This window comes from Triplophysa rosa, linkage group LG9 (genome assembly GCF_024868665.1).
Source record: "Triplophysa rosa linkage group LG9, Trosa_1v2, whole genome shotgun sequence".
Classification (NCBI taxonomy): Eukaryota; Metazoa; Chordata; class Actinopteri; order Cypriniformes; family Nemacheilidae; genus Triplophysa; species Triplophysa rosa.
This window is the reverse complement of record NC_079898.1, coordinates 9,528,065-9,549,148: the sequence shown is the minus strand read 5'-3', so window position 1 is coordinate 9,549,148 and position 21,084 is coordinate 9,528,065. Positions and strand designations below refer to the sequence as shown.

The 21,084-nt window shown below is 37.3% G+C and overlaps 2 protein-coding genes and 1 long non-coding RNA gene across 8 annotated transcripts in view; 2 read left to right on the top strand and 1 right to left on the bottom strand.

Moving 5' to 3' along the window:
- The window catches only part of LOC130559426 (uncharacterized), a 42,380-nt gene extending 37,903 nt beyond the window's left edge, over positions 1 to 4,477 (bottom strand). Inside the window, exons 1-2 of the long non-coding RNA XR_008963570.1 lie at positions 4,429 to 4,477; positions 2,444 to 2,507 (exon numbers count right to left, since the gene is read on the bottom strand). This is a non-coding gene — a long non-coding RNA (uncharacterized LOC130559426). The remainder of the gene's footprint in view (positions 1 to 2,443; positions 2,508 to 4,428) is intronic.
- Positions 4,478 to 5,228: 751 nt separating this feature from the next.
- On the top strand, positions 5,229 to 10,868 carry LOC130559271 (spermatogenesis-associated protein 48). Its single transcript, XM_057342239.1, has 9 exons — positions 5,229 to 5,685; positions 5,769 to 5,815; positions 6,222 to 6,298; positions 6,735 to 6,873; positions 6,952 to 7,019; positions 7,143 to 7,184; positions 7,314 to 7,421; positions 7,509 to 7,610; positions 10,721 to 10,868. Exons 1-9 carry the CDS (start codon positions 5,229 to 5,231, stop codon positions 10,851 to 10,853), a joined length of 1,173 nt encoding a protein of 390 aa, XP_057198222.1. The 3' UTR covers positions 10,854 to 10,868.
- A 6,296-nt stretch (positions 10,869 to 17,164) lies between these two features.
- Positions 17,165 to 21,084, top strand: part of ikzf1 (IKAROS family zinc finger 1 (Ikaros)) — a 22,358-nt gene continuing 18,438 nt past the window's right edge. For 4 of the 6 annotated variants that reach the window (XM_057342296.1, XM_057342295.1, XM_057342294.1 and 1 more), the window contains exon 1: positions 17,177 to 17,474. In XM_057342296.1, the coding sequence (XP_057198279.1) occupies positions 17,177 to 17,474 (298 nt within the window). Of the gene's footprint in view, positions 17,475 to 21,084 lie in introns of all 6 variants that reach the window. The other 2 variants (XM_057342298.1, XM_057342297.1) reach the window with 2 other exon arrangements.

The window sequence follows — 21,084 nt, the reverse complement described above, 5'->3', positions numbered from 1 at the left end:
ATATCACAGCAAAAACGTAACTATTTTACGATGTGGCTAATTTTGCGTAATTGGTATGACTTTGCACGATCTCATTTGTACATGTTTGTACGATTTGCTTTCGCGCCAGTGAGGTTAGGGGCAGTTTAGGTGTTTAGGGGGAGGGTTAGGGGTGGGGCTTCAGTGTTGCTTTTTTCTATTGTTCGTTCGTTTTGTACAATTCACATTGTAAGAATTACAAATTAGCCACCGCGTAAAATGGTTACAAATTCCTGTGAGATCAGGTTGGCGTTACGTATATCTTGGCCTGGGGGTGGGACTATACTGACACTGGCCTACAAAACAGTCCTTAAAGAACTCATCAGTGCATTGCACTTTCGAGAGATGAAGGCCAGTCCTTGCATTTCATGGAAGAAGAAAGCAAACTGGATCTAAGCAGGACAGTGAGAGATGTGGGCGACCCTGCTGCACAACAAGAAGTCAAGAACATCAGTGTCTAGTTTGAGAAACAGACCCCTCACTGGTGCTCAGCTGGCAGCATCACTGAACACTAAACACCAGCTACAACAGTGAAGACAACAATCTGAGAAATCAGAGTTTCAAAGAAAAAAAACATCCGAGCAAGAAAAAGTGCAAATAAAACAAAGAATGTATGTTTCAAAAGAGTAATATGGATAGATAAAAGAGATTTTGAACTGTTGTGGGAACATTCTTAGTGTAGAGGTCAAAATACAGTAAGAAGAGGACCCTAAAAAGAGTATATTTTGATGTTTCTAGGCCATTTTTCTCATTCTGTGGTCCCATAAAAATGTTTAGGAAAAAAACATGTTTATGGGATGTTTGTGAATATCCCTGTTTTGTCCTAAATTAAAGAAACTGTTCACCCAAAAATGTATTTACATGGGATGAATATGGGTCAATGACAACCACTTATAATGTGGTGTGACCAATAATAGCAACATAGTATAACTAAAGTAAATAATATTATTGTAAGTGTAAGTCACAGTACAGTTGTGGTGTGCTACAGTACAGAGCTTTTCAAAAGACTTTGTTTAGAAAAACCTGCACTCACACATGATTAATGTTTATAGCTACATCGAGTCAAACAAGATCTAAAGGATGTTTCCTGCAATAAAGTCTGAGATGTACAGTTTCCAACCTTCAACTCTCTAGAAACAAGGAAAGTGCTATAAAGGGTGTAAATTATTTAAGGCAAAGTCTAAACCCCACAGAAAACACTGTTTTTCATTTTTTGTTTTCTCCTGAACCGGAACTGTGATATTTTTCCAACATAATTATGGAGGAAGGAGGAGGTGTTTCACATGTAGAGCACCATTGTCAAATGATTCTAATTGGGCTATTTTTACACCCCATTTTCAGGCCGCACAGTTCTCTGAATGCTTATTGGGTTTTTAAGTTAAAGAAGGCCTGGGTTTAACATCAGCCATCATCATTTATCAGCATCATCAGGACCGGATCGCACTACCCAGATATACAGTACAAGGGCATTCTCATCAAGAACGCAAGCATACACAGTTATATTAATGACAAAGTTGTTTTTAGAGCCTGCTATTAAGAAGAATATTGAATTTGACCGTTTTTATGAAGCCAACCATCCCTAATCTTTGGTCACTGAGGCAGACTATATGAGACACTTCAGTGAACATACAGAAAAATCTCTTGTAGTCCGTTGAACCACCATACACTCAATATTATGCACTGGAGAACATATCTTTGTATGTAGATTATAGTCCAAAGCTAGACAACAAACAAACAAACACAATCCACTTCATTTGTTGGTATGAGCCACATTTTCACAGGCAGCATGAAGGTGAAGCTCTACTGATCTAAAACAAACTTTGCTTAGATAAAACCAAGCAAATATTTAGTGACTACAATGCTTGTTAAATTGAGATATGACATTAAAAATGATTGAATGTATATGACTTCAATCACACAGCTGACGTTTTATTTTTCCCCTAACCGAAGACCTACACGCACAGGATTGGGGGGTATCATAGGCAGCTAAGGATGCATCCATTATATGAGGAGACAGCGACCTCACTGGGAAAAGTGCAACGGTCAACTTGGATCACATTTACCTAATAAACCAATCATAATAAGCCAGATGTCACTGGGTGCATCTAACCATAGGCAGCTGCCCAAATGTTCACGTGCAGAATTTTGTGTACTGTATGAAGTTTTCCCCCTTTGAATAAAACTTTAACCAATTTTAAAGCGTTTAAAGTGTGTACACAAACAACTGAACTAAAGCATGTATTGTATGTAGATGGCACTGTAAGAATAGCTCAAAACACATTTCTGTACATTACAGGTACCATTTGCACCATTCCATAGCATTCATATTCACAGCTCAGCTCACATTTATGACAAGTGTTGAATAAACAAAATATTTAAAATATGGTAAACAGAAGCAGCAGAGCAACAATGTGTATAAAGGTACCTCAAAAGGAAGCTGGCTTCAGACAGGCTTCAAAGACACAGACGATCACGCCTCATCCACTGATCTAAAACAAAACACTTGCCTTACTTAATAAATAAAAGACTAGTTTAATGATGAAATAAAAATCCTAAATCCTTGATTTAAAAAATAGTAAATTGGCTTTTATAATAAATAAATTTCACCTTTAAATTGACTCGCTCTTTCAGCAGTTATTTATTTTTTATCTTTACAAATAACAGAACTGTGAAATTGAAGCAAAACATGAATCTGCAGGTATTCAAAAACCAGCTAGATGAAGATCTCACACAGGATAACACAGAGATGTTGTACTGTCACCTGTGTGTACTGCCTACGAAGGCCGCATTTTTCATCTTTTCCTCATCGTCTGTATAAATGTAAACAGCGCTACGATTGGGACTACCATAATTATGAGATTTCGATTTCTGCAAAAATGGACTCCAATTTTTCTCAGAACCTCGATTTATACCTTCTGACGTCATATGGAAACACTCGGCTGCAACTTTCATAGCTAAAGGTGCGTCCCAAATGGCGCACTTATGCACTATTCAATGCCATCTTGTAGTATAAACAGTGTCGAGTAGTGTGTTCACATTGAAAATTCTCAAAAAAAGAAGTGCACTTGAAGTACCTGGATGATGCACTTTTTCAACCGAAAATATGAAGTATGGAACTGTGGACGCTTCACGCACTCAAGGGTCGGCGTTTCGCTTACGTAGTGGAAGGGACGCAGGGCTATCAGACGCTGCTTGAGCAAAACTCTCCTGCAGAGTGATAACGCTACCGTCTGATGATGACTAAAGTTATGCTGGGCAAAACAGATGAAAACTACATTAAATGTATAATGTACATTGCTGTACAATTGACGTCATTTGCACTCTTCTGGGAAACCGCACACACTTCCGGTTAGTATAAAACCGTTTAGTTTTCCGTTTGGGACGATACTACTCTTCTAAAATTCACAGTGCATAGTTTAAACGGATACTTCACCCAAAAAATGGTTACATTCTACATGGAAGCATTCTTCCAAATATCTTTCTCTGTGTTCGTCAGAACAAAGAAATGTATACAGATTTGGAACAACTCGAAGGTGAGTAAATGATGAAGGAATTTTCATTTTTGGGTGAAGTATCCCTTTAAGTGCATAGTGTGTACTGTATAGTATGTCATTTGGGACACAATTTAAGTTTTTGGCTAGGGATAGAAGTAGGGTTGGGTACCGGACTTGGAACTTTTAAGGGCACCGACCGAATTACGTCGGTACTACAGAGTATCGATTCACATTAAATCAATCTGTGCCAATTTTCGGTACCTGAGAACGCATCGGATGCTGCGCGAGAGCAGGTACGTTAAAGAGAGAGAGAGCATTTTACTTCACACAAAACGAAAATAAATTGGACTTCTTTTTTCAATTAAATAAAATATCTTAACACACAGAGAGTGTGTATATATATATATGTATATGATGCCGGCACCAAAATCCGTGTACCGTATCGCTACCGGCTAAAAAGTGAACGGTACCCAACTGTAGCTAGAAGGGATACAGCTACGGCCAAATCCCGCGAGATTTAAGGTTTAAATGTAGGATTAAGATTAAAACAGCGCTCATCTGGCGAGATTTCGCGCCGTAGCTGTATCCCACAACGAGTTTTCTTGCAACAATTCGCAAGTTTTCATCTCGTAATTACATCAATACATGGCGTTTAACATTGGCATCAATTGACTCACTACGACGTAAAAAAATGTGTACTTCCCTATTACACATCACCGGTTGTATGTCCTAATTCTACGTTTTCACAGAACACAGAAAGAAGAAAAAGCGAAAAAGTCGAAATTTCGCCTAACTTTGTAGCTCCAGCCATGCTTCCTGGCCCAACTGTAATGTACAGCCTCCACTTTATTCACGAAACATCTTTCACACCGATTGCACAAACTTAAAGCAAAGTAAAGTCGCAATTTTATAATACCTGTTCATCTTCAGCCAGGATCAAAACCTTCTTCGCGCACACACGATGTCACACTCAACCTAACGTATATAAAAAGGTGCACCATCAAGCGGTGTGAAAGAAAATCACACAAATGATTAATGGTTCCTACAAATACAATACACTATTCATATTCTAGGTCTACGCCCATGTATAACTGTATTCGTAACCAATGTCACCAGAATGACAGCAAGCTAAAAAAAAATAGTCTGGGAAGATCTGTCCCGTGGTCCCTTGAAAGATAATAGTCATAAAAACATTAAACATCGTATTATTTCAAGTCTCTGTAGAGTGCCTATTATACAGTATTTAATCCAAGAACTAAAATCCAAGGGATGCCGGAACATTAAAAACACGAGTGTAAATTTACCCAATGCATGACAATCTGTCACCACCTAGTGACAACAGCCTGTTACTGCGTTTATATATTATGTTTTTCATATATCCTGTACATTTCTTTCCTGCATTTAGGACAACGTACGTATAGCTTTATACTGTTCAATATAGATAGAATATACATAGTATAGAATCACTGTACTCACTTCAAGACTTTTGTGTGTGCGTGCGTGCGTGTGCGTGTCAGAGAAACATGCCAGTAATTTAACCCCCGCTGTCTTCAGTGACACAGGCGGCCATCAAATGACAAACTCATGACAGTCTCCTGGCAACAACTAACGCTGATGATGACACCAGCAGCCTCCATCACCCCCAGAAGAGACACGCGACATTTATAAAATACACTTCTATTCATTAGTTAACCGTTTTCTTTAAGGGATCATTTAATGGACAGGGAGTCTATTCCTTATCGCGTGCGTTTTCTCAGGACGCCCGCTGTGAGTTCAGAAGGAGTGAGCAGGTGGCTGTGCAGAAGTCTGAATGTGCCCTGCGATAAAGGTCCCGAGGGGAAGTATGACTTTGACAGCATGGTTGAGAAAAACAGACCTGAATTCTCCAAATTTAATCCTGTAGCCCAGCCTCCGGATGAAAATGCACCTCTGGCACCTTTGCGTGACGACATGCCCCTTATAGATCCGTGTTCTGGTCAGCTGAGTGCGGCGGCACAGGTGCATCTGGGCTCAAAGATTAGAACACCATTCACGGATAGAGTTTACCCTCCGTCCGATCTGTGGGTTCCGCCTGGGGTGAGAGAGAGACCTCAGACCCCTCCAATGAGACCTTCATCTCTTCTTTATCATGAGTCTGATCACAACAGGTGGAATTCTAGGCTGAAACTCGGAGGTAAAAAGCAAGTTTTGCTTTTTTCAATTTACTGTTTAACACTATTATATTCATTACGTCTTTCTGTCTGCTTTGTTTTTCAGGGTGGGCAAGTGTGCCCACCATTCCGGGCAGCATTGAAATAAATACGGTCAGTAAAAACACGAGTGTTGTACTAATACTGGAAAAAAAAGACAATTCTGTCATAATTTATTCACCCTCATGTGGTTCAAAACCTGTACATGACTCTTTCCTCTGTGAACACAAAATAAGATATTTTGAGAAATGTCTCGTTGGTTTTGTGTTCATACAATGGTAGTCAATGGAGGCCAATGTTGTTGTTTTACCAACATTCTTCAAAATATCTTCTTTTGTGCCATACAGGTTTTTAATGGCATGCAATGAATTTTTGGGTGAACTGTCCCTTTAAATCCTTATTTCTTTTATGGTATACATTATTCATTTAAAATGTGCATGTGAGTTTGATGTTTATTTTTCTCATGTACTACTGGGGTATTAATACCCTTTGCACTCTTTGATTTACTATTCTTTTATAGGATGCCTGTCTGTCTGCTCTACCTGATAGTATAGAGAAGGCAGCGCGACATTTCATCTACACTTCCGCAGCCCAAAGGTTTGATCAATTCCTCTAAAAGGTTTCTTAACAGCAGAACTACTGCTATGCATTTATCTCGATTATACCTCAAACCTGCTCATTTGCATTTTATAAATGCACTCTGTAGCACTTGTTTGCTTAGGCTTTTGATAGGTGCTTTCATCCAAATTGATGTGTAGTGCATTAAATATATACATTTTTTCAGTGTTACCGGTTGAATGCGCAAGTGAAGTTACATACATTCTGCAGGTATCTCAAAACATAATTTCATCTCGGATTAATATTTCATGTCTATTGACTTGACAAGTAGTCTCATAATAAGTAGGCTACAGGAATATGCAGCAATTAATATAAACTACTTGATACTTCACATCAGCGTCCATATTACTGTGTCTAGGTTTTTGACTAAAAATGATCCCTTACATATGTAATTGTGTGGAGATGCTATGTACAGAGGTTATGAGGACGTGGACTGGGACTCAAAGTTACCCCCTCGTCACAAACCTCCCACGACTACTCTGGAGAAAATGGCCGACCGTGTGAGTCAACATTCTGTGCTGAAGAGATATCACAGTAGACCTGAGCTCTGGCAGGTGTGTCTTCTGTACTGTGAGTGACAGTTAGATTTTGCATTGATCTCGACACATTGAGAGCGATTTACTTGCTTTCAGGCCATTGGATCCCATTGGACCAAACAACAGTTGCGTTCCACATTTTACCCTAGGAAACCCATAAGCTTGTAAGTTCCAATGTAGTATACTGTAGCATTTATACATATAACAGAATGTCTTACTCTTCTATATTGTTTTAATATTTTCAATAAAATTTAATAACATTTGAATGTAATCGTGTCTATTAACAGCTGCAGCCCATCTCCAAAATCAGGCCAAATACCATTATACTGGTAAGCAGATACATTTTTATACAAATGTGCCTCAGAACACAAAAATCTGAAAAGTATGTTACAAACTCCTAATTATATAGACCTGCCAGTGTTAGGCTTTAAATGATGTTATCTTGTCATAATGTGCAGTGGAACAGTTGGCTCGGAGAACATGGATAGTGTGGACATCACAGATGAAGACTTTATACCCCTGACACTTCTGCGGACCACAGTGCCTCCACAAACACCTACAAGCTAGTATGATTCTGGATATCAGACAGCAGTCGTATATTATAACCATCATGCAGAACCATTCATAAGGCAGATGTTATGTTTACTTTGTAGCCGAAATACTATACCTGGTTACACCGGAAAAGCCCGGTTTGACAGACCCCAGACCTCAGCTGTCAGTCTTCCTTATGTACCGTATACTGCACAGACAGCAGGGTAAGTTACTCCAGTACAATTTTTTTTATTATTACAAATACGCAGTATATAATGTTATTTAATGTATTACTACTGCTGTAGTGCAAAACCGAATTATCTAATAATTGCATTATACGTTTAAGTATTTATTAAGTATTTAGACTTCATTTAATCACATATACAACATTTGTTTGCACGATTCACCAATCAAATTGCTCCTATCACAAAAGAATGGTTTTTATTGTGCTTAATTTTATATTGTTCTAAAAACATGTCTTTAAATGATTTGCAAAAATCATGTTTTTTTTAGTATGTTATCATGTTTTTATTGTGTTAGTATGCTGCTTTTTTTGTTATTATTTAATTAAAACAACCTAATTGCAGTTTGATATTGATATTAAGAATGCACATTTAAAAAAACATGATTTCTGATAAGTTATTTGTTTTTGCGAAAGATCTCTTTAAATAAAAAAATATGTTAAAGTGAAAAATTTAAATTCTGTCATCATTTACTCACCCTCTTGTCATTTCAAACCTTTATGACTTTCTTCCGCAGAACACAAATGTAGATATTTTGAAGAAAGTTGGTACAGCACTGGCTCCCGTTCACTTATGAACACAAAACCAATGCAAGTGAATGAGGGCCAGTTACCAACATTGTTCAAAATATATTCTTTTGTGTTCTGCAAAAGAAAGAAAGTCATACAGGATTGAAATGTCCAGAGGGTGAGTAAATAATGACCGAATTTTATTTTTGGGTGAACTATCACTTTAAAGGCAAGTTTTTACTAATTCCACCATACATGTAATACCACGTTTTCTCAACAGGTTGCAGCAGCACTATGTATTTAGAAAGTTCATAGAGTTCATAAAGCTTCTTTAGAAATCCTTGCAAAGGTTATTCTGTTACTTTAACATACTCTACGTTTTGTTGTCAAATCTTGAATAGTTCAAATGTATACAATACTTAATAATTTTAACTAATGTTTCTCAAATAAGATAATTATGATAATTATTATGGTAAATATCATTGCAGCTCTGTCTAAAATCTCTCGCTCATTCACTATTTTCTGTAGACTGCATGACAAAGTGTGCACTATATCACCAACATTTATTTCTTCATAGTAAACTTTACATATAGTCAGTGTTGGGTGTAACTAGTTACTAAGTAATTAGTTACTGTAATTTAATTACTTTTCCCTTGAAAAAGTAAAGTCCTTACTTTTACACCCAACTAGTTACACCCAACACTGACTATATGTAAAGTTTACTATGAAGAAATAAATGTTGGTGATATAGTGCACACTTTGTCATGCAGTCTAATCCCTTGATTACTCTTATTTTTTCTGTAATTTAATTACAGTTACTTCTGATGTAATTAAAGTAAATACTTTGTGTAATATGTGTGTGTGCAGAAGAGGAATTTACATCAAAATTCAAAGTCTAACTTCAAAATCCGTGCTTTAATGTATAATTCTCACATTTGTAATGAATAATAATACTTTATGTAGTTTTATATTATTTATTTGAATGAATTAAAAGAGTCGTTTCATGTCTATCCTTGAATCACTTAACTCATCAAGGTTGATATAGGATATAGAAAGTAATTAGTAATAAGTAATTAAATACTTTTTGAAGAAAGTAACTTGTACAGTAATCTAATTACATTATTGAATGTGTAATTAGTAACTAGTAATTAATTACTTTTTCAGAGTAACTTATCCAACACTGCATATAGTTCACCTTAGAAGGATTTGTTAGCGTTAAACATGTTGAAGAATAGCCGTATGGAGTGACTTTAAGGAATGACATTTCACAATTCAAACGGCATTACCCAGTGCACTGTAAAAGAAACAGGGAGCAATTTCTCACACAAATGATTGTCATGTCAGTTTTTACAGTAATGCTGAAGCCCTACGCGTGTCTTGTAACATTAAGCATGTCATATGATCAATCTGAAGATGTTCCCATAACCAGTGCAGTCATTTATCTGAACATCTCTTGTCTGTTTCTGTCTGACTATCTGCACTCTGTCAAACTCTCGCATGTTCCGCTTATGTCAGGAACACAGCTCTGCTTCTGCCCTACATTTGCTACTCTATAACTGCAGCGTGTGGCTATAGCCGGAGGTGTGCGAACAGCATCTCAGAGCGCTGCTTAGTCGATTTACAGCACCCAAACATGACGTGTAAAGTTTTCACCCCTCACACGTTCTCGGCCTGAAGTCGAAAAAAAGCCATGGTAAAACATAAAAAAATTGTTATTTTCTGTGGGTTTCTGAAGAGTCAAATCAGAAAGGCACTATCGGGAAGAGCAGCAGCGTTCCTCCACCCTCACCCTGCATCTGTAAACGTCCTCGGCTTTCAGAATGAGTAGGAATGAGGCATGTGCAGCTCGAGCAGAGAGGAAGCACGAGGAGGAGGAGGTGTTCGAGAAAAGCACTGGAGGAAAACCAAACTCCTCACCCAGGGACCGGGTGGTTTTCTTGAAAACGTGTTTCCTAGCTGCTGGCCCCCAGAGTAGCTGGTTTACCGTCTTTTTGGAGCAGACCTCTCCAGATGGCCCTATCCAAAGCAGGGTCGTTCTTGTTACCGGTGGTAATCGTGGTTTTTGCTCAACCCAGATCCATTTTCCTGGAGTCGCTGGCCCTGTGATATCTGTTTCCTTTGCCGATAAAACAGGCCTCCCTGTCTCTTTTCCTTACAGCACCTTAATAACTTCCTCTAACTCTCCCCTCCTCCTTTTAAGGTGATAACTTTAATGTTTCCAAACTGTTTTCATTCCTCTGCTGCTTTGGTAACCATCAATCATGAGACAAATTCTAATTTAGGTCCATATTCTTGTTAACTTTTCATTGTTGAAGCTTCAGGAAGGTATATCTGAAGATCCCTGTTGAAAAAAAACAGCATATGCTGGTTAGGTATGTTTCGAGGCATGGTAGCTGGTTTGAGCTGGTTTAAGGTGGTCATGTGTTGGTCCTTAACTGGTTATGAGCTGGTCCTGATCTAGGAGCTAGTTGCTTGGGACCAGCTTAGGACCAGCACGTGACTTTGCTTCAAAACCTACCTAACCAGCATATGCTGTTTTTTTTCAACAGGGATACCTAAAGATTACAAGCATTTTGTTTCTAGGAGCAGTCCTGGTACCCTGAACTCCCCGGTCTATGGACATAAAGCCCCTTTTTCAAGAATGGTCACCACCGTTCCCCCGGGAAACCCTTACATTCATCCTCAAGACCCAAAACGTTCCATTAAATATCTGTAAGGCACTGCATGTATATACTTCCTACAAGAGAAGAATAAATGTTGAAAATGAAAAACTTAATTTTGATGAAATCCAATCTGTGTTTGTGAATAGATCTATAATGATGCTCTGTCATTGACTGATTCGTGAATAATGAGATGTTTTATTAGCACAATTTTCCTTGATTTAGATGAGCGGTTCTGAAAATGTGGAGGTTGTCTTAAACATTCTGTGTGTGTTTACATCTTTGCACACATTGTGTGTCCGTGTGGATAAATGAGTGCATGATTTTGTCACAGATCCTTTTCTGCGTACTTTATTGCTTCGGTACATTCAAACAGCACATTTCAAACTTACAAACTACTTGTGGAAAGAGCTGCTTCATGCTTACTGCAGCAATGCAGAGTGCAGAACGAAAACTTTGTTCTTTCTTTTCATTTCTGAAATGCTTTTGCACACCAAGAACTGTGGTTTGGAGAATAAACGAGAGAATACCAGTGCAGTTTCACCTGCTTACAGGAAATAGGAGCGTGCTGGTTTCCTGTTTCCCCCTTTGTCGTCTTTGCGATTCTGTGTTAAAAACAGTTCGCTTTGGATTCAGCTCAGTTGAACCCACCAGTAAAAACACCCCGAAAGAGTTTTACAACTAGTTATAACAACAAGTGCTTGAAAGTTGATATTGCTAAACTTCACATCAGACGCAGGTTTTTGTGGTGACAACAGAAGAGCAAATGGAAAAAACTTTTCAAAATGTATTGTATCTTTTTTTACAAATACCTAAAGAAGTTAAGCCACTTAAACAACAGCCGTAAAGGGGCAGGTCAACAAAAACCCTCTTGTCATTTAAAACCTGTATGATTTTCTTTTGTCTGCAGAACACAAAAGAAGATATTTAGAAGAATGTTGGGAGCATTGGGACCCCATTGACTTCCATTGTATAGACACAAAACCACTGAGACATTTCTCAAACTATCTTCTTTTGTGTTCCACTCCTCCAGGAGTCATCATTGTGGTCTGGTCCTTACAGAGAACTGTCTTATGGTCTTATATGCTGCTTTTTAAAAGCTGTGGTAACAGAAAAATACGTTTGCGAAGATTCTTTATCTTGTTATGTTCCTGCAGAAGAATGAAAATCACACAGGTGTGGAATGACACGAGGATGAGTAAACAGTGCCAGAATTTCTCATTTTTGGGTGAACATTTCCATTAAATGTTCTGGGCACTTTCCAGTTTCCAGTTCTTTTCAGACATCTATACACTCTTAAAAATAAAGCTGCCACAACACAGGCAGTTTCTGCCAATCTCATATTAATCTTGAGTACCTGTAGTGTATTATTGCATACTCCGTATCTTCGAAGAGTATTTGGTTTGATCTCATTTATAAAAGATACAGCTGTACTATTATTTCCGGGAAAATATGACCTCCTGGGGTATGCGGGAGGTAGGAATTACAGCACGAGCACACAATAGCCTACATCACATTATCCCTGCATAACTATTGATTCACTATAAATTCGTGTTGTTTACATTTTACACATGCGCTGATTGGCAACAAAACACAGACATATGACTTAGTTTCACTTACCGCATGCGGTTCATGTCCAGCATCTTTTAGCGCTGGAACTGCTCAATTTTTCAAACGATCTGAAAATCCAGCATTATATCCACCATTTATATAACATCCATCACTGAAATGCCGTGAACAAGCAGACAACTAAACTTCCCTATCGCAAGAGTAACCAGCTGCAAGCCCACAGTGCAGCCAATCTTGACGCAGCGCAGCCAATCTAGATGGTAAGCGGGTCTCGCTCGTCGGTTGGTCAGAATGCATGAAACACCATTGCATGCCCCCTTTAAAAGCCTTAAGGTCCTTCACAGTGGTGCCAAAGAAGAACCATTTTTGGTTCCACAAAGAACCATTCAGTCAAAGGTTCTTTAAAGAACCATCTCTTTCTTACCTTTTTATAATCTTAAGAACCTTTTTCACCATAAAGAATCTTTTGTGAATCAGAAAGTTCTTTGGATGTTAAAGGTTCTTTATGGAACCATTTAGACAAAAAAAGGGTCTTCTATGGCATTGTGAAGCACCTTTATCTGTGTATGGTGGGAATCACCATATGAGACAGATTGAGGACAAAATAAGTTGTTCAGACAACCTTTTCATGTTTCTGAGTTTTTCCCTAATCACCAAATGTCTACTGAAATCACAATTTACGTGAGTGAATGTGCACATGTCTGTGAATTAGTCAAGGTACTGTAACCTTCTAGAAGACCTTAAGCGGGTTGATTCTGAATTTTGTGAAAGCACTTTGGACAACAACGTTGCATTTAAATGTGCTATAAATAAATGAAGTTGAAGTTGAATTTCAGTTTTTCCATATGTGTCCACTTGCACAAGACGGGGTGGACAATTCATTCTTCATAGAAGCTAATCAACATGCTCATGCAAGGGATTATGGGATTGACCGTTGTTTTCAGAAATCTAACTGGATGTACGCTTGATTTAATTTCTGTAATAAATCATTAAAAATGCTAAACAGTTTGTACTTGGATGTATGGTACATGTACATTTGGTTTAATTTTATCTTGTAATTTTCTTCAAAATTCAATTTTTCAAATGAGCGTTAGAAATATAATCATTTGAGCGGTTTGTGCAGGACAGGGCATGATTTTTTTCTAAATTGATTTGACAGTAAAAAGTAAGCATTACATGACAGGACTGAGCCATGAGGTTGGAGGGGAGGGACTAAAAATATGAATGATTCATGACATCATTCAAAAAGGAAATTATGTGATATAAATGTGATAATAACAGAGGTAATTTCCTGTGGCCGCAATGTACACAAGAATACTTGGGTGGAGTGAGGTTGGGGATGCTGTCATAATTTCTTATCCGTCCGTCTTTCCGCATTTGCAGATGGCTAGTCCGCCCCTGCAGTGGCGTAACAAAATTGGCCCTCGCGGCCAAAAACAGACTGGCCCACCAGCAGTCTTCCAGGTCCTCCCGATTAGACAATTCGGGCTTGGTGTGACATTCAAAGGACCAGTCAGTGAAATCTAGCGCCATCTAGTGGAGTGGTTGTGAATAGCAACCAACGGCTCACTTCACCCCTCCCTATCAAAGCACTACAGAGGCTGACACAACATGATGAATTCCATGTAAGGGGGTCCGTGGTGTATGTAGATAGAAATAGCTCATTCTTAGATAATAAAAACATAACGCTTCATTATGTAAGGTCTTTATACACCTCTGAACACATAGTTTTGTATATTATATTGCATTTCTGTCAATAGATCCTCCAAGAAATTACACACAGCACCTTTAACCTCTGTCCAGTGAAGGTGCAGGTATCACTGCTCATGTAGAGCCAACAGCATCTGTCTCAGCCAATCACCATATCCGCTTCCCCAAACTGTAGATGTGTGATCAGTTTTGCAACAAAACTTTTTCCACTCTTCTCTGTGCCTTAAGTCTTTTTCTTGTCTACATTGTATCATGGGCTCAATTTTCAAGATGGGGTCACAAACATAATGACTGATTCAGCGACAGTCCTTTAAGGTCTTCACCATACTCGCTCGGCCGAGAGATTAATTTCCCCCCCACCGCTTCGTTTTTTTTTCGTCATTTCCACATAAAGAGGCTAAATGTCAAGCATGCCTGACTCCCTCCAGTGACACATCCATTCCTGCAGATAATTACCATAAGGAAATTGATGCTTTAGTGTGCAGAGGGGAATTTAATTTACTCTGACATCCCCCTGCATAATGCATTCCCAAAGAAAGAGAAATTTTTCAGCCCCAGATTACGAATTTTAATAGACCAGGCTATTAACGTGATTACCTATCTTGAACATCTCCGACTTATTTGGGTAGTTAAACAAATTATGGATTACATGTTGTTAAGGTTCTAAATTGGAGGGCGTAAAAGCTGCTTAAGGGTCCATGAAATAAGCAATACGCCGACGTCTGTGTTCTCTCACTCGTTTCTGTACTGGATAACATTTAAAAGGCCCTTTTCTCTCTGCTGGATGGTAAACACCAGTGTGATAATTTTGTTCATACTATTATCTGAAAGGAAGTCCAAATTCTGCATAGGAAGCAAAATTCAGCAAATATAGGTGCTGTGTTTTTATCAGATTTCTACTTAAAAGGTTTAGGAGCATGTATGTAACTTGCTTTAAAATGTAATTCTTACTGCCAAATGTTTAAAAAACAAATTAATTTAAAGGTCCAGTGTATGGATGGCATCTAGCGGTGAGGTTGTGAATTGCAACCAGCAGCTCACTCCACCTCTCTCTTTCGAAGCACTACGGTGGCTGACACGGAACTAAAATGTCGTCATGTTTTCGCTTCTTTGCAGAAGGAGATAATGGATTAACAAAACGCGCTCTGTAGAGCAATTTGTCCATTTAGGGCTACTGTAGAAACAACATGGAGAATTCCATGCAAGGGGACCCGCGGTGTATGTAGATAGAAATAGCTCATTCTAAGATAATAAAAACATAACACTTCATTATGTAAGGTCTTTATACACCTCTGAACACATAGTTATGTTTATAATATTGCATTTCCGTCAATAGATCCTCCAAAAAATTACACATTGGACCTTAAAATCTATTAAAATTAATGTGGTACGTCACTTTAAAAATGTTTTAAAATGTCACATTTTATTTATAATTCAGTATTGTTTAATATTACATTAGATGAACATTTACCCATGAAGTTAACTAGAAATTCTCCAAATACCTCTGTACATATCAATTACTTGAAGTACACTTCACAGAAATTTGACTTTATTTAATGTAATTTATTAATACAAGTAATCAGAAATAATCAAGGCTCTTTCTTGAGTCGCTGTGAATAAAGGTTTTCAGATTATGTCAAACAAACCAAAATTTATGAACATTTAGATGGTTTCATCGGACGCACGTGCCTGGCACTAAGTTAACTTCCGGTCTGTGTTTGGTTTTAATATAACAATTTGTTTTATATATATAATAATTGATATTAATATTTTATTTTATATTAATTGTATTAAATTACATTAAAGCTACTCAACGTTATTGATTCTTTGTGGAGGTCTACCAGAAGTTAAGTTTGGGCCACATAACGTTTGTTTATGTTGCTGCCGCTGAAACCGTCTAATAAACGGCTACACTTTTACTTCAGTTTTAACAGATGATTAAGTGAGTCTGTGAGTATTAATAATCCAGTCCTGTGCTGATTTAGGGTAACTCAAATGAACGTTCTAGCTTGTAGGCCGCCTCTTTACCCTGCTGGGGTTGACTAAAGCTGAAACACAGTTTGCTGAGTCACACTACGCCCTAAGCATTCCCTCAACTCAATCTCTGGAGATCAGACTGTCCCACCATCATATGTCGCTGCCAGGTTATGCTCTGTTTGTTAAGATATCAGAAGATGGTCATTTGAAAAGCTGTCCTGAGAGTAATTACCTTACACAAACAATAGGTTGTCCTGAGAGAAAAAGTCAACAACATCCAAGGTTCCCGTTTCACCCCACACCCAACTGCCAGAAGTTCTCCTGGAGAGGGGAGATAAGAGTGGCCTCCTACTGTACATGACTCAGCACCTCCCAGCCTGCACCACAAGCTCCTGAGATACCACTACCTGAAGGGTCAAACATTTGGATCACTGGAAGCAAAAAGACTCTTATTTATTACATTCATAAGGCATTACACCAGAAACATCATTCAGAATATTATGGCGAAATATGGGAATGAGTGAAATGACCCTATTTGCTGCAGCCAATATTGCTTTCTAACTAATTATTTATTGACTATGTCTATAAATATTAATGCAAAAATGATATGTCTTTGGATGGTTGCTAGCATGTTGTTTAGTTTATTCATTCTCTGTCTAATGATATATTTCAATAAAGTAATGATGGAAATATTGAGCAGGTCACTTGCTATATAATGTGCTGTTCTTTTAAAGCTTTTAATTCAGTGCAAGTTGCTGCTTTTTTCCGAACACGAAGCTACAAACTACATATTGACAGGATATACAGTATATGTTTCATCTCATCATCTGTATTATACATTGGTGTGTGTTTTAACAAAAACTAATTTAAATCCTACCATATATCAATTATATGGCATATATGGCAAAAATACATGTTCATATAGCCTAGGTCAATTAATGCATTTTTCTACAGTATTTCTTTAGCAGCCATCATTTCTTATTTAGGAAAAATATTCTTTAAACATGTGAAAACAGGTGACACCAGATCAGCCACACTGAACGAGAGACCCTCTGAGAGAAATAAATAAATAAATAAGAAATGATCGGTCCTCTCTCCTAACCCGCCTCATCCCATCTCATGCATGGCTGCCAGTGATGGTCTACTGGGTGTCAGCTTTTATTGGCACAATACAAAGCGAAGTGCCAAGGTCTGCTGCCTCGATTCCCCCAGCAGATTCGGCCTCTGGAATAAAAGCTTGCAAAATGTCTCGTACGAGCACAGAGACATAGCAATGCTGGGCTGGAAGGAGGAAGTGCAGTGGAGAGGGGAGGGACCGCGCGCAGAGTTCCATAGTGCTGCCGCGCCACTGAGAACTTCTGCACATGGAGTGGCGGGGGACAGCTGGAAGAGCTTCATACTACAAACTCAAGGAATAGCAGGTACATTCATGCTCAGTGTTTTCCAAGTGACAGAAATGATACAGTTGACGTTTAAAAAAGTTAGTAGAGGTACAGGATTGTTCTCCGTGAAAGTGACAAGAACAGGCGTAATGGAAATTTTGGTCCTAACTGCAGCAGGTGCAAGAGCGCCGCTTCAATCCTCTCAGGCGCGCGCTCGCTTTACTGCCGAAAGGCGTGTTCGTTGCGCGCTTACTCTTAATTAAATCGTTTACTTTTTTGCAGTCTTCTTTATATTTTCTTAAGGTTTAAATATATCTGATAAGTTTTGTATTTTTTAGTTCATTACCTTTTCCTGTTTTCCACATGGAAAAAAGTTTCCCGACGTCCCAAACATGGAACCGGGTGGAATTTTTTCCCTGTAATTTCACGAATAATGAAAGTTAAACATATATAATATTTTGTTTACTTTATCTCGTGAAGATTTTGTGTAAAAACATTTTTATCACTTACTTTCGTATTCGTTTTTCGATAGGCACCTGTTGCTCACTTTTATTAATTTTGAACACTAATTTGCCCAATATCTCTTAAAATTTAATAAGTCAGTTTTATTTGCTATTCATTTATTCTATTCTCATAGACGTATAAAAATCTACGTTACTTTAGCCTATGCTTTATCCATATATTAAATGTTTTATATATTTTTTTGTAAACTGTTTTAGTTTTTCTTATTTAAGACAAGTAAAATTACTTACACAAATTTTTTATTTTAAAGGCTTTTTTGTTAATTTTTCCGTAAGTGACGGATGCGTAAGGCGAGCTTCTCTTTTGCTTGCTTGGTTTCATTTACACTCGTTCCTGTGCTCACGTTACAAGTCATATGGGGTAACAGATGAGAAGTTGTATGAACCGATTGTGTAAAAATACCGCGAGCAAGAGCCATGAAAACACTTCTCACATTTATTTGATAGAATAAATAGATCATTATTATTAGGTGCTACACAGAAACAATGTTGCTAAAAACAAATAAAAATACCGTCTGAAAAACCTATTCAAAATTTGATGTTAGCCTATTTGCATTTGTATGCAATCAATTTTAAAACAATATACTTTTAGTTATATTTAATTACAGATCATTACTTGCGTGTTGAAAACACTTTTGTATCTTACTTAAACTTAGAACTGCTCAAAGTGCACCTGCTTTTTTACCGGGTATTGGTTGTATGCTATATCCATAGAATAATACAGTCTGGAATAATTCTCTCCATACAATTTTTGTCGTGCATATATAACGGTGAAACATATTGTACACTTTAATGTGCCATATAAAAATATGCGCATGCAGAGAAAGAGAAAAATATGAAGAGTATAAAATAATTACATTCAATGTCAGTGCAGTGAAGTGTGGCCAGTGTAAATGAAGCGAGTAAAGTGAGCTTCTTTATTTCTGTGAAAGCCCCAGAAACCAGTTCCTGCACATCATCTTTGACAGATAGCAATCACTCCATCTTACACCCTCAAATGTTAGGAAATTCTTACTGATGCAAGGCAGACAGTCAATGGATGTCCTATTTTACAAAAGTTGCAAAGAAAGCTAAAAATGTATAAAAGTTCCAACTTAAAACAAACTCTTCTAATTAGAAACAATTACTGTCACAGTGTGTAACTGTTAAAACAGTATTATGATATTTTATTTATTCAAACTAAGTTATTTGATAAGATAGGTAATCAAATTGTCTAATTATTAAGATGATTTAAAAGAGGTAAGCTTTTGGGTATTATTTGTAATTATAAGTTTTTTAAGTTTATTGCTAAAGACAGCTGTTAAACAAAAGGAGATTTATAAAATAAGTGATATATTTTTTGTTTATGTTAAGTTATTTTGTGATGGAAAACATAATATAAAATTTGTATAAGTGTGTATATGGAGTATATAAAGAATTCTGCACATGCCCCCAAGAAAAAAATATTATATTTGTCTCATGTTAGAATATGTTTTCATTTAAATAAAAAATCACATGAATAAAGAACAATAAAAATGATAAATAATTAAATGTTTTTATTATATTAAATACATTTATAAAATATAATTGTTCAAATGTAACATGCATCAAAAATGTTTTGTAAAAAAATGCTTTCTCAAATAATTAATATTACAATATTTAAAGATTGGGAAATATTATAAGAAAACTTATGTAAATCTTTTTTTTAAAATCCAGGGTTTTGCATACTTTTAGAAAACTGCTCTTTTCAAACAACAGCAAAATCTCCATCGGCACCAAAATTTCTTGACTCATTACTAATTACATTTATGTAAACATCTCTGAGTCAAATGATGAAACTACACTTGTTGCAAGTAGCTCTTTAGTTAAGTCATACTCACCTTTGAATGGCTCTGAATGCAGCGATGGCATTTTGTCTGTTTAACGGTTTTGCAGCACTCAGTCTCCACCCATCTCTGAAACTTTTTTTACACATAGGCTAGATCTGTTTTCACACTCTTTACACTGCCTTGCTTTCTTTTCGTGCACGCACACATGCACACACACACACACGCACGCACGCACGCACGCACGCACGCACGCACGCACGCACGCACGCACGCACGCACACACACACACACACAACTGTCTGCTCTTTTAGATTTTCAAAAAAGTGAATTCTGTATGGTTTATAAGCTTGTTTCCTCATGGGGACAAAAAAATGTCATCTTTGTATTGCCATCTTTGTGGGGACATTTTGTCCCCATACCGTAGGGTTTGCCCTTCCCACGCATAGCACACGCACACGCACACGCACACACACACACACACACACACACACACACACACACTAAGGGTGTTTAAAACCCACAGAGCTCTTCCTGTTGCTAAGATAATATGCTTGACTATATGCTAATCTTTTGCTTTTACTATGACCAATGTCCTCTGGTCTACATGAATACTGAGGTTTGAAGCAAAGCACAAAATTATAGTACGAGACTAAATTAAACTAAACTAAACTAAACTAAACTAAACTAAACTAAACTAAACCAAACTAAACTAAACTAAACTAAACTAAACTAAACTAAACTAAACTAAATTAACCTTCAACCTGAAGCCCCCAGGAGATCATCAAGAGGCGTTTATGCATATTTTATATATGGAATTATGAAAAAACTCCTTCAGATTCATCAGTGATGAGTATTTTTACTTTGTATTTCTCGTCTTTGTACGCACCATCACTATTTCCCCACTCACATCTGCCCAGAAAAGGGGGCGCAGGGGAATACCTCTACCCACTCAACACACACATACAGTATGAGTCTTTTCTCGTTTTTCAGTGCCAACATGTGTGAAAAATGTGCACAGAGTAGATTCAAAATGGATATTTTTTGTGTAATGTGCATAAGCAGTCAAAAACAGATAATGAAAGAGTCATATACTGTACAGCATGATACATTTTGTAAATTTAAACCAAATTCTTATTTATATTACCCCCCTGAAATATTTTAATGTAAAATAAAAGACATTGTAAATGAAAAACAACTTGAAAAAGATTTTAAATACAAATTATAAATAAAATATAAAAGTTTAGATAAAAGTGGAAACAGTGCGGAAAAATGGTATGCCATTCTCTCTCTCTCTCTCTCTCTCTCTCTCTCTCTCTCTCT